This window comes from Phragmites australis, chromosome 6, assembly GCF_958298935.1.
Source record: "Phragmites australis chromosome 6, lpPhrAust1.1, whole genome shotgun sequence".
Classification (NCBI taxonomy): Eukaryota; Viridiplantae; Streptophyta; class Magnoliopsida; order Poales; family Poaceae; genus Phragmites; species Phragmites australis.
Genome location: NC_084926.1, coordinates 40,547,137 through 40,556,783, shown reverse-complemented (window position 1 = coordinate 40,556,783; position 9,647 = coordinate 40,547,137). Strand labels below are relative to the sequence as shown.

General features: G+C 41.5%; 1 protein-coding gene across 2 annotated transcripts; it reads left to right on the top strand.

Annotated features, from left to right (window-relative positions):
- The first annotated feature begins 2,292 nt into the window (after positions 1-2,292).
- LOC133922474 (protein STRUBBELIG-RECEPTOR FAMILY 8-like) lies at positions 2,293-9,561 on the top strand. 2 transcript variants are annotated; one of them, XM_062367834.1, is made up of 17 exons: positions 2,293-2,792; positions 3,270-3,417; positions 3,503-3,574; positions 3,679-3,744; positions 3,841-3,912; positions 3,994-4,065; positions 4,305-4,376; positions 4,458-4,523; positions 4,604-4,669; positions 4,818-5,194; positions 5,480-5,733; positions 6,723-6,994; positions 7,206-7,347; positions 7,865-8,007; positions 8,075-8,228; positions 8,480-8,645; positions 8,723-9,561. In XM_062367834.1, exons 1-17 carry the CDS (start codon positions 2,708-2,710, stop codon positions 8,758-8,760), a joined length of 2,265 nt encoding a protein of 754 aa, XP_062223818.1. In that variant the 5' UTR covers positions 2,293-2,707; the 3' UTR covers positions 8,761-9,561. The 2 variants fall into 2 exon arrangements, with proteins under 2 accessions (XP_062223818.1, XP_062223819.1); XM_062367835.1 differs by lacking the exons at positions 7,865-8,007; positions 8,075-8,228; positions 8,480-8,645; positions 8,723-9,561 and adding an exon at positions 7,450-7,834.
- Positions 9,562-9,647: the final 86 nt, after the last annotated feature.

The following is a 9,647-nucleotide window of genomic DNA, read 5'->3' as shown; positions in this document are numbered from 1 at the left end:
TGTTTTAGATTTAACCCTTTGAGTTGTCAAGCCTTAGTGGTATTTGACATGTTTCATGTGGTTCCTAGTTTAGTCTTAGGGGATTAAGCTTTGGAAAATTGGATAAAGTGTCGGAATCGGTCTTCAGAGTGTTTCTAGATTTGATCAAATGTGTTTGAGATCATGAATTCAATAAGTATGTGTAGCCCTCTGTATAAGTTTTCCATAGAGTCCAAAATCATCGAAATCGAACATTAGGATCAAAAGTTATCACTATTTTTTCAAAGTGTCAGCTGTGCTGAACTCGGAAGTTCCGATTTTGGACCAGAAGTTCTAGGTTCAACCCGAAAGGAAGCTCTCGGTTTTGGTTTCTCTTAAAACCAGAAGTTCTAATTTTGGACCGGAAGTTCCGGGTTAGACCAGAATGTACGTAACAACTAGTTTTTCAGAATGAGGTATAAATACCCCTTTGGCTCCTTGCATGGGGGCATGGCTTTAAAGTGGTTTTTGCTGCATTTGTGGTGCTTGTGAGATGTGTTAGAACTTGGTGTTCCACCTTTGAGTGCTTACCTCCCATCTTAATTAAGATTTTGCGAGAATCAAGCTTTTGTGCCTTAATGAGGTGTGTAGAGCTTGAGTTGCTCTCACTTGCGACATTACTTGTGTGTGTTTGAGCACTTGGAATTGATCGTGTGCGAGTTTGGGAGTTTGTTACTCGTGGAGACCATTGTCTCCTAGACGGCTCGGTGGTGGATTGCCAGCGATCTCCTCAAGTGAAGATTATGAGGAGGCGTAGAAGTAGTTGCAGAACTCACCATCTCTAGAGTAGAGAAAAAGTTAGCCATAATGGAGGCAATGAGTGCATGTGTGTAACATCGTGAAGAAAAGGGTTGAAAAAGACCTAGCTCAAGTATGATCGAGCTTTCTCAACGGAGACGTAGGATATCGTTGGATATCTGAACTTTGGTAATAAATCATTTATCTACGTATTTCCTTACACTTGTGTATTACTTTGATATCCATGCTTGTATGCTTATTTGTATGTGCATTGAGTTAATTTTATGATATTTAAATATGTTTTTCTAAGCTGATAGGAAGTTCCGATGAATAGCCATAACTTCTGATGAACAATAATTTCAGAACTTTCGATTAGAGTTTTCTTGTATATCTTACTACATTTGAATAATCTTTGTCACACTTTATGATTATAATATTCACACTTATTTAGGTGATTGTACACTAGTTGAACCTAGCATATTTAGATTTTTTAATTGTGAAAAATCCGTTAGTTTATTTCCGCTCTAAGTTTATACCGAATAGCAAAATGAGTCAAAGTTTTGTTAAAATACCTATTTACCCTATCTAGATGACGTCATTATCCTTTCGGGGACTAGTGCTTTATGGTAGGCTATTTGGTTAAACGAAAATGACATGTTTTTTTGACAAAATAAGATCACATTCCTACATACAGTAATTTTTAGGGGAACCTAATAGATCCACTTTTGGTCCTTGCTGTAAAAGGAGACTGTGAGAGCGAGGATGAACCTTGGAGACAACAATCATGGATATATCCACCAACCATAGGTGAATGTTTATTTATAGGCTTAGTGCTTGATTTTATTTCCCTCATATTTTGGATGCGTGAACTTCTGCTATTTGTTGGCATTTTATTCCCTACCTATGACTGAAACTTATAATAATGGATGGTTAAATATATGACTTATATGTAGAGTCCGAAATAAAGACATTTTTTAATTAAAAAACTCTAACATCAGTGAACAAGGTATTAACACGCCAACGTCGCCGCTAGCCAGAAGATGGCCATGCATGCCACATTGCCACTAGACCTATGACTTGTAATTCAAATTCAAGTGTAACAAACTTCAAGAAGAATAAACACTAGAGTCGTGAACATGACACGTCTATACATACAGCACAATACTCTCTATGCAGGGATATATTGTTCAAGTTTGCTTTGGCCAAGTTAATCAAGGACCATATTGACGTTCTAGCACTGCAGTCGTGTTGACAACATTATCACGTCAATTCGGAAGTAAATTGATTATTTGACATTTAAAAGATTAATCATTTATGTGATACTATTTATATCAATAAAATATGTGATCATCTGAATCAATGACTATAAATCAAAACGATAAATAAACAAAATCACTTAAATAACTATAAGCCAAAGCGACGAATAAACGAGTCACTTTTTAGCTGCGGTAAAAAAATCAATTGGCTGCCCCAACCCAAACTCCTTCCCGCTCAATCGCACCGCCTCTAGTCCGCCCCCGCAACATCATCTCACGCGCCCCTCACGTGACCGCCTCCCTTCCCGGCGTTCCCGCATACTCTTCCTCACCCTCTTCTCTTCCCTCCCAAACCGAGAAGCTTCTCTCCGCAGCGTACCAAAACCCTAAACCCTCACCGTCCCGCGCCTCGCTGACCGCCCCGGGCGATTCGATCCGCTCCGATCGTACGGATCCTGATTGGCGATCGGGTACCGTGATCCGAGGGAGATCTCGCGGGATTCGTCGGGGAATTGGGCGAGGAATTCGAACGGCGCCGCGAGCAGCAGCAGCGGCGCCTCGCGCTCGAGTCCCCGGAAGCTTCCAGAACATTCCCAGGGGCATTTCGCTTCAGTTCGTGCTCCGGCGTGTTTTATCCGGCTCGGGATTTCGCGGGAACCGGCGTGGCGGATTTGGGGGGCGCGCGAGGGGTCGGAATGGCGGCGTCGCGGCACGTCCTCGCAGCGGCGGTGCTCTGCGCCTCGCTCGCCTCCGCCACCGCTTTCACCGACCCCTCAGACTGTACGTTTCCTACTCTCCTGGCTTGCTCTACTCTGTGTGCACGGGTGCACACTCGTGCTCGCGTGTGGCGTCTCCGAGCGCGCGTGTGAATGTGGTTGATCGCTTGCGCTTGCGCGCGTGCGTGTGAATGTGGTTGCCTGCTTGCGCGTGCGTGCATTCTGGCCCGGGTGATCATCTGGTACGGTCCACGTCGTTGCGAGGGCCCGTGCATGCTTGCCATGGCGTGGCGTGTAGGTCTGTGATCGTTGGCCATGGTGGCAGGGTGGCTATCTGTACGTGCTCACACTTGGGATTAATAGTGATCGTGTTGCTTTTAGCCCTGGGCATGTATACCTTTGTTCAGTGCCTTCGTGTGATGCCATCCTGTTATTTGTGTATGTGTTTTTGGTGTTCTGAAGTTTGTACATTGTAAGTGATAGGTTCTCACGCTCTCATTGCCTAGTGCTTGTTTTGTAATTGTCTTCGTTGCTTTTACAGCGATAGGGCTTTGGGGATTATATCGCACATTGGAGTCATCGTGGCAGCTTTCTGGGTGGACATTCCAGGGTGGTGACCCCTGCGGTGAGGGTGGTGAACGTGATCAGTGGCGAGGTGTCTTTTGCAAGGGCTCATCTGTTGTCACAATGTAATTCTTAATGATTTGTTTTTCTTGCAAATTAATAGAAAGTTCATGAACTGACTTTGTTATTTGCTCTGTTACTCACATGCAGAAATATCAGTGGGCTTGGAGTTGGTGGATGGCTGGGCCCGGAGCTGCTCAAGTTCCAGTCGCTGAAAAAGCTGTGAGCTTCTAATTACTAAGTTTTTGGTCTCTTTTAGTTGGTTACAACTCCGCATTTTCTTGATTCAATTTGGTTTATGGTGCTTTACTGCATGGTGATGATAGGGATGTGAGCTTCAATAGCATTGCTGGTGAAATCCCACCCACTTTGCCCCCAAATGTGGAATACTTGTAATCCCCTTTGCACTTTTTGGTTACCCACTTTGAGCTAGCTTAAGCAATTAAATATTAAGTATCAACGATGTGCCCATGGGCGTTCTCTTGCAGAAATTTAGCAGCCAACAAGTTTGAGGGGAATATACCACCATCATTGCCATGGTTGCACTCCCTGAAATATCTGTAAGTACATATTTGGCATTGGGAGCACTTCCTACTCTGAAATCTGGTTGCATAATGATTGATGTGTAACCTTCGCCACAGGAACTTCAGCTACAATAGACTCTCTGGAGTAATTGGTGATGTTTTCGTTAACATGGATAGCTTAGAAACGATGTAAGGTTCCCGCATATTTATTACTCGACCATTTTTCAGTACGTAGAAGTGAGTCATTTTATTGCACTTGATCTGCATCAATATATCATGTACAACAAGACATGAAAAGTCTTCCATCCCAGAACATCCACACTTTATGGCATCCTTCCATCTTGAGTAGCCTTTTTTCCCCTCCAACTTATTTCAGTATCTTGATCTTTACTAACGTCATGTCAAGTTTGTTTTTCTCTGGCTTTCAGGGACTTGTCATTCAACAATTTCAGTGGTGACCTGCCAAGATCGTTTAGTCAATTGAATAACCTTCATTATCTGTAAGAATGATGTGCCTCCTGAGCTATTTCATGCATGCAGGAATTGACTGATTGTAAGTTTGCTTGTATATGCATTTGCAGTTATCTACAACATAACGAATTCACAGGATCTGTGATTTTGTTAGCAGGCCTTCCATTTACAGCTCTGTAAGAAATTTGGCTGGATTTTCTCCATCAATATTGTTTTGGCTTAACTCTTAGTGCTGACGATCATGAATGGCATGCAGAAACATTGAAAATAATCACTTCAGTGGTTATGTTCCTGGAACTTTTGAGTCCATTCCTGAGTTGAGGTATTCAATTCTGTTATACTTTTGGCTCCCCCTAAACACCCCCTCTGAGAATGTCATTCATATATCTATGTATATTGACTTCATATCTTCGGATCTTGTACATCATACCTAGTTAAATAATTTTTTAATCTTCGGATTAATATTCCAGGATTTATGGAAACCAGTTTCAACCAGGTTTCAGACATGCATCATCTTCATCTACTAGGAGCAGCCATTCACCTCCACATCAACTTCTGTCTCCACCTCCACATCAACTTCTGCCTCCACCTCCTCCAGCAGCCAAGCAGAAATCGAAGCAGAAGCCAAAACCTCCACAGCCTCCTTTTGGCTATTCTTCTCTGCAAAGTCATAGCCACCATAAGAAATCACACTCTCGAGTGACAGCTGCTGCAATAGCTACTGCCACTTGTACAGTGTTTGTATTCTTCATTGTTGGGTTGGTTCTGAAAAGCTGGAAAAGCTGTCCATGCAGCCCTAAGAGCACTGCTAACACTGACAAGTCTTTACCAGCCAATATGGAAAGAGGTAGAACTGGGAATTTAAATATTTTTATCATAACAAATTCATGCATTGGTAGGTGATGGCGATACTTCTATTTGTTTTGTACTCATCACAAATCTAGGACTGTAAAATTTGGGACCCGTCATAAAACTTAAACCCTTGTTATTTCCAACGCACATTGATCAAATGATATCATCAAATTCATCTATACACGTTTGCTTTTCACTCTTTCATGTTGTATTCTGGTGTATTTATGGGATAGACTTACATTCTTTCACATCATTGAAATTTATATTTGTCATTTTGCAGTCCCTAAAGCAAATGAAGTCCTGTACTCATGGAGTTCTCTATTGGGTGGCAGTGACACTTCTTGTAGTAATGACATTCAATCTGAACGAGTTCCCAAAATAAAAAGTTGGTCCAAGACATCTAAAAACCTTCTAACTGCAAAACAGTTTCCAGCTGCTGACATTTTGGCGGCTACCAGGGACTTCAATGAAGAATGCCTTATTGGTGAAGGTTTCACTGGCCGAGTTTACAGAGGTGATTTTCGTGATGGCCAGGTATGATGACATTCGAATTATTGCTATCTTCTGTACTAGCCTTGTTGGAACATATCATTGTTAGATTGTTACTTAATTTAGAAAAAGTTCTTATGAATTAATTCTAAGTTTTACGACATGTATCTCAGAGCCCTAAGAGCTGAAGTGTGGTTCATCAGGTTTATTGACTATATTCCACAGCTATTATCATCCATAAACTGATTATTTTCCTTTTGGGAGTACCTATTTACTGCTTGCGTGGTAAATAACAATCCACCATTCACTTACCCAGCAGCATAAGCCGGAGGTTAGGGATAGTGTTTTTTCCCCCGGCGGCACAGCGTAACTAAGAGAGTCATTCCATTTAGTGCGAGACAGAATGGGCGGGCACAAGTCGTCTGGTGTCCGAGCCGATTGGTCAGACGACCGACTACTGCACATATTATATTAGCGGCCTATCCCGGAATGGACTGGGATGGAATAGAAAGAGCGCGGGATGAGCGCTTTGTTTTTTTAGGAAAACAGTAGAGGAAGTCTCTACTGTGGTATTTATATATATAAAAAGAAGAAAAGAAGAACGCAAAAAGAAAACGTTCTGTACAAGACCCCAAGAGGGAGAAAAAAAAGGAAGGGAAAGAAAATCGGGAACAAGAAAGACTCTCACTGTATAACTCTAAAATTAAACTAGCAGACTAGAGAAGAGGGAAAATCGGGATGAGCGCTTTGTTGCTAAAGCGCATACATTTTCCCGCCCCCTTTCCTGTCCGCCCCGACCGGCAGCAGTTTTTTTCTTGATGTCGTGATAAGATTTACAGTTCAAGGTACTGTGAGGATGGAATTCCTAGTCTCAAATGTCACTTCCGAAATCTGTATTAGAATGTGATTTTGTTCGGTGAATAACTGGTGTATAGAACTGATTTTCGTAAATTTTGAAGGTACCAAAGTTGCTAAAGGTCATTTTGCTTTCTATATTTTATATTTATTATGAAACATTCTTGATGTATTTACAGCTCCTGGCTATCAAGAGGATTGACATGGTAGATTTGTCATTATCAGAACAAGACGAGTTAATGGACATGCTTTGGAATATCTCCAGATTAAAGCACCCCAATATCTCTGCTCTTGTGGGATATTGTGTGGAGTTTGGCCATTGCGCGCTTCTATACGAGTATGCAGAAAATGGTTCTCTTGATGATATTTTGTTTTCAGCAGCCACAAGGTCCAGGGCTTTGTCATGGAAAGCTCGGATGAAGATTGCTCTTGGAGTTGCCTATGCTCTGGAGTAAGATTTCCACCACCCCCACCCCCCCACCAAATCCTTTTTCCTTTTTTTTTATTTTGTACTGCATGGCTATCAGTGACATCTATCTCATAACCTTGATAGCTTCCTTTTGTCTTTTTGTTCGATCAGCAATAAGATTTGATATAATATCATGTTTCTGACTTTTTTAGCATGTTCCCTAATATTTTTATATGTATCTTTGTCTCTGCAGATACATGCACTTGACGTGTTCTCCTCCAGTTGCTCATGGAAATATTAAAGCTAGAAATATTTTGCTTGATGCTCAACTCATGCCCTACCTCAGTGACAGTGGATTAACCAAGCTAAGCCATTTTGTCAGCACCACAAGGATGGTGAGCGCTCAAAGTTTCCCACTTACCAAGGATTAGTATTACTACTTTTGTGTGGAATCTTTAGCATGATGATGCAGTTAATATCTATTTGATCAATTCTAGGATCATGGTGCACCTTGGATGCCCAGTAGTATTCTTCGATTTCTGTCCTCCTGCTTCAACTATCATGGCCTCTCCTGATTGGAATATGAATTCACAACAGAAAACTGCTTCTCGTTCCAAATTAAAACTATTTTACCCGACATACTCAAATTTGGTACTGCCAAATTTTTGGCATAACATTTTCTTGATTTTCTCTCTTTTATTTTTTCCTTCCAAACATTTTAATCATGTTAGTTTGCCCCGGAAAACCACTTAGTGTGATACACAATAGGCATCAGTAATTGATGTTACTTTTTTTTGAATGATTATCTGAAATTTTCAAAATCGAGTTCCTTTAACTTGATCTGTTGTCATTAAGAATTTTTCATTTGATTAATTTTCAAAAAAAAAAAAAAACAATTCCTCCCCTGAACAGAAGGATTCAGAAGCTCTCACTGCTGCTAAAGGCTATGCTGCCCCTGAGCTTATTGACCCAGGAGTAGATGTCATCAAAGCTGATATTTACAGTTTTGGTGTGATTTTGCTTGTGCTTTTGACTGGTCAAAAGGCTTTTGACAGGTATGTATTCTCACACCTTTGTACAAAGTTGCAGTCTAGTTTTCTGAAGGAATTTTTTCCTCTTCAGTTCAAGAAGGCAGAATGAGCAGTTTCTAGTAAATTGGGCATCTCATCTCCATGACCTTGATTCTTTGGAAAGAATAACTGATCCAAGAATAAGTGGCTCTATGCCATCCAAAGCTATCTCTTCACTGGGCAACATCATATTACTTTGTATCAAGGTAGTTCTCCATTCTCTTTTCTGGTATATATTTGTTTTGAACTTTTAGCCTTGCGGGCACAAGTTGGAAGTTGGAATACCAAATGCATGTTGCTAAGTTGAAATTCTCAGAATATGTTATATATAAATTGGCAGGCATTAAGGCTGAGAATTTCTAGTCGCAGCAATTAATTCTAGTGCTCTCTGCATTGCAAATGGGCTTTAGCATAATTTTCTATGACTGTTACTTAAGGTATTTTTTCCTCAATGCAGCAATCACCAGAGCTCCGCCCACCGATGACAGTCATAGCAGACAAATTAGTAAAGCTTGTCCAATCAACAGGTCTTCAAAAAACAAGCACATCACAGCACTTGGAGGTTGATGCTCAGGACCCCTCTTTTGTAACAACCCGACCGTATTTTGAGCCATCATCTACTGGTATGTCACTAGATAATGCCTTTTCTTTCTTCTTGCGACTCTTCACATTTAAGTCCCTCCTTGATTATTCTGATCAGTCAGTCAAGGTACAAATGAGAGCTGCATCTCCCGGTGATGAAGGCCTGCCATTCTCCAATTCTATCAGATCTCGCGCTGCGTTTTCTACTCGAGGGCACTTCAAGTATCTCAATCGTCACAGATCTTTCCGCATTTTTTGTCGATGTCAATTGGCGATGATGCTCAAAGCTGCCATGTTGAGATGCGCTGACTAACGAAGACTCTGGAAACATACAACAGTTTCCTACGGAGAAGTGAGTGAAAAAAACCCAGTCTCTTGCTCACTCTAAGAAATATGTGCAAGCTTGGTTATCGGTACGGTTAAGAGTTTTTACCCCCATCCTTGTTGAGAGAAGTTAGCGCACATGGAGGTGCTGTTTCGGATGCTGTTTCTAGTAAGTACAGGATCTCCCATTGGCAGGTCCAGCTTGCCTGTATAATCAGTTGTACGCTCGTCGTCTGCAAACTACGAGGTTAAGATGTTTGCTAGCCAGTGGCCAATGGCCTTCCAGCGTTATCCGATCTGGCTTGGTCCTGAACCGCGGATGCATCTGGACTCCGACTCATGTTTTCTTGTGAATAATTTTTGGATGATAAGTGTGCCGAAATCAGCAGATCTCATCTGTGATGATCATGATGTACGGAGAAGCCAGGGGACAGGGAAATGTTTGTCTACGCTCACACTTAGCTATCCTCCTGCCCGTGTCGGCACCACAAAGTTTGGCATGCTGTTTGTACTTCGTACACAGTGTAGATTCTTATAGTGGTAGGGACAATTAATTCTCTAGGGTTCCTTTCTATTTTGGGTCATCAACTCAATGAGCTCGAGAGAATTTCTGTTAATGGCACCTTATATAGTAACTCTTATTTCAATGGTACAGAGTACATCTTATTTCACAATCAGCCTACATGCAATAACGGAATTCCTTGGAGCTGAGACTGAGA

Excerpts from the sequence above, each read along its gene's own strand:
- LOC133922474 (XM_062367834.1), top strand. The coding sequence starts at position 2,708 with ATGGCGGCGTCGCGGCACGTCCTCGCAGCGGCGGTGCTCTGCGCCTCG. Across the intron at positions 3,418-3,502 it reads GGCTCATCTGTTGTCACAAT|AAATATCAGTGGGCTTGGAG; the intron begins GTAATTCTTAAT and ends ACTCACATGCAG. Across the intron at positions 4,066-4,304 it reads ATGGATAGCTTAGAAACGAT|GGACTTGTCATTCAACAATT; the intron begins GTAAGGTTCCCG and ends TCTGGCTTTCAG.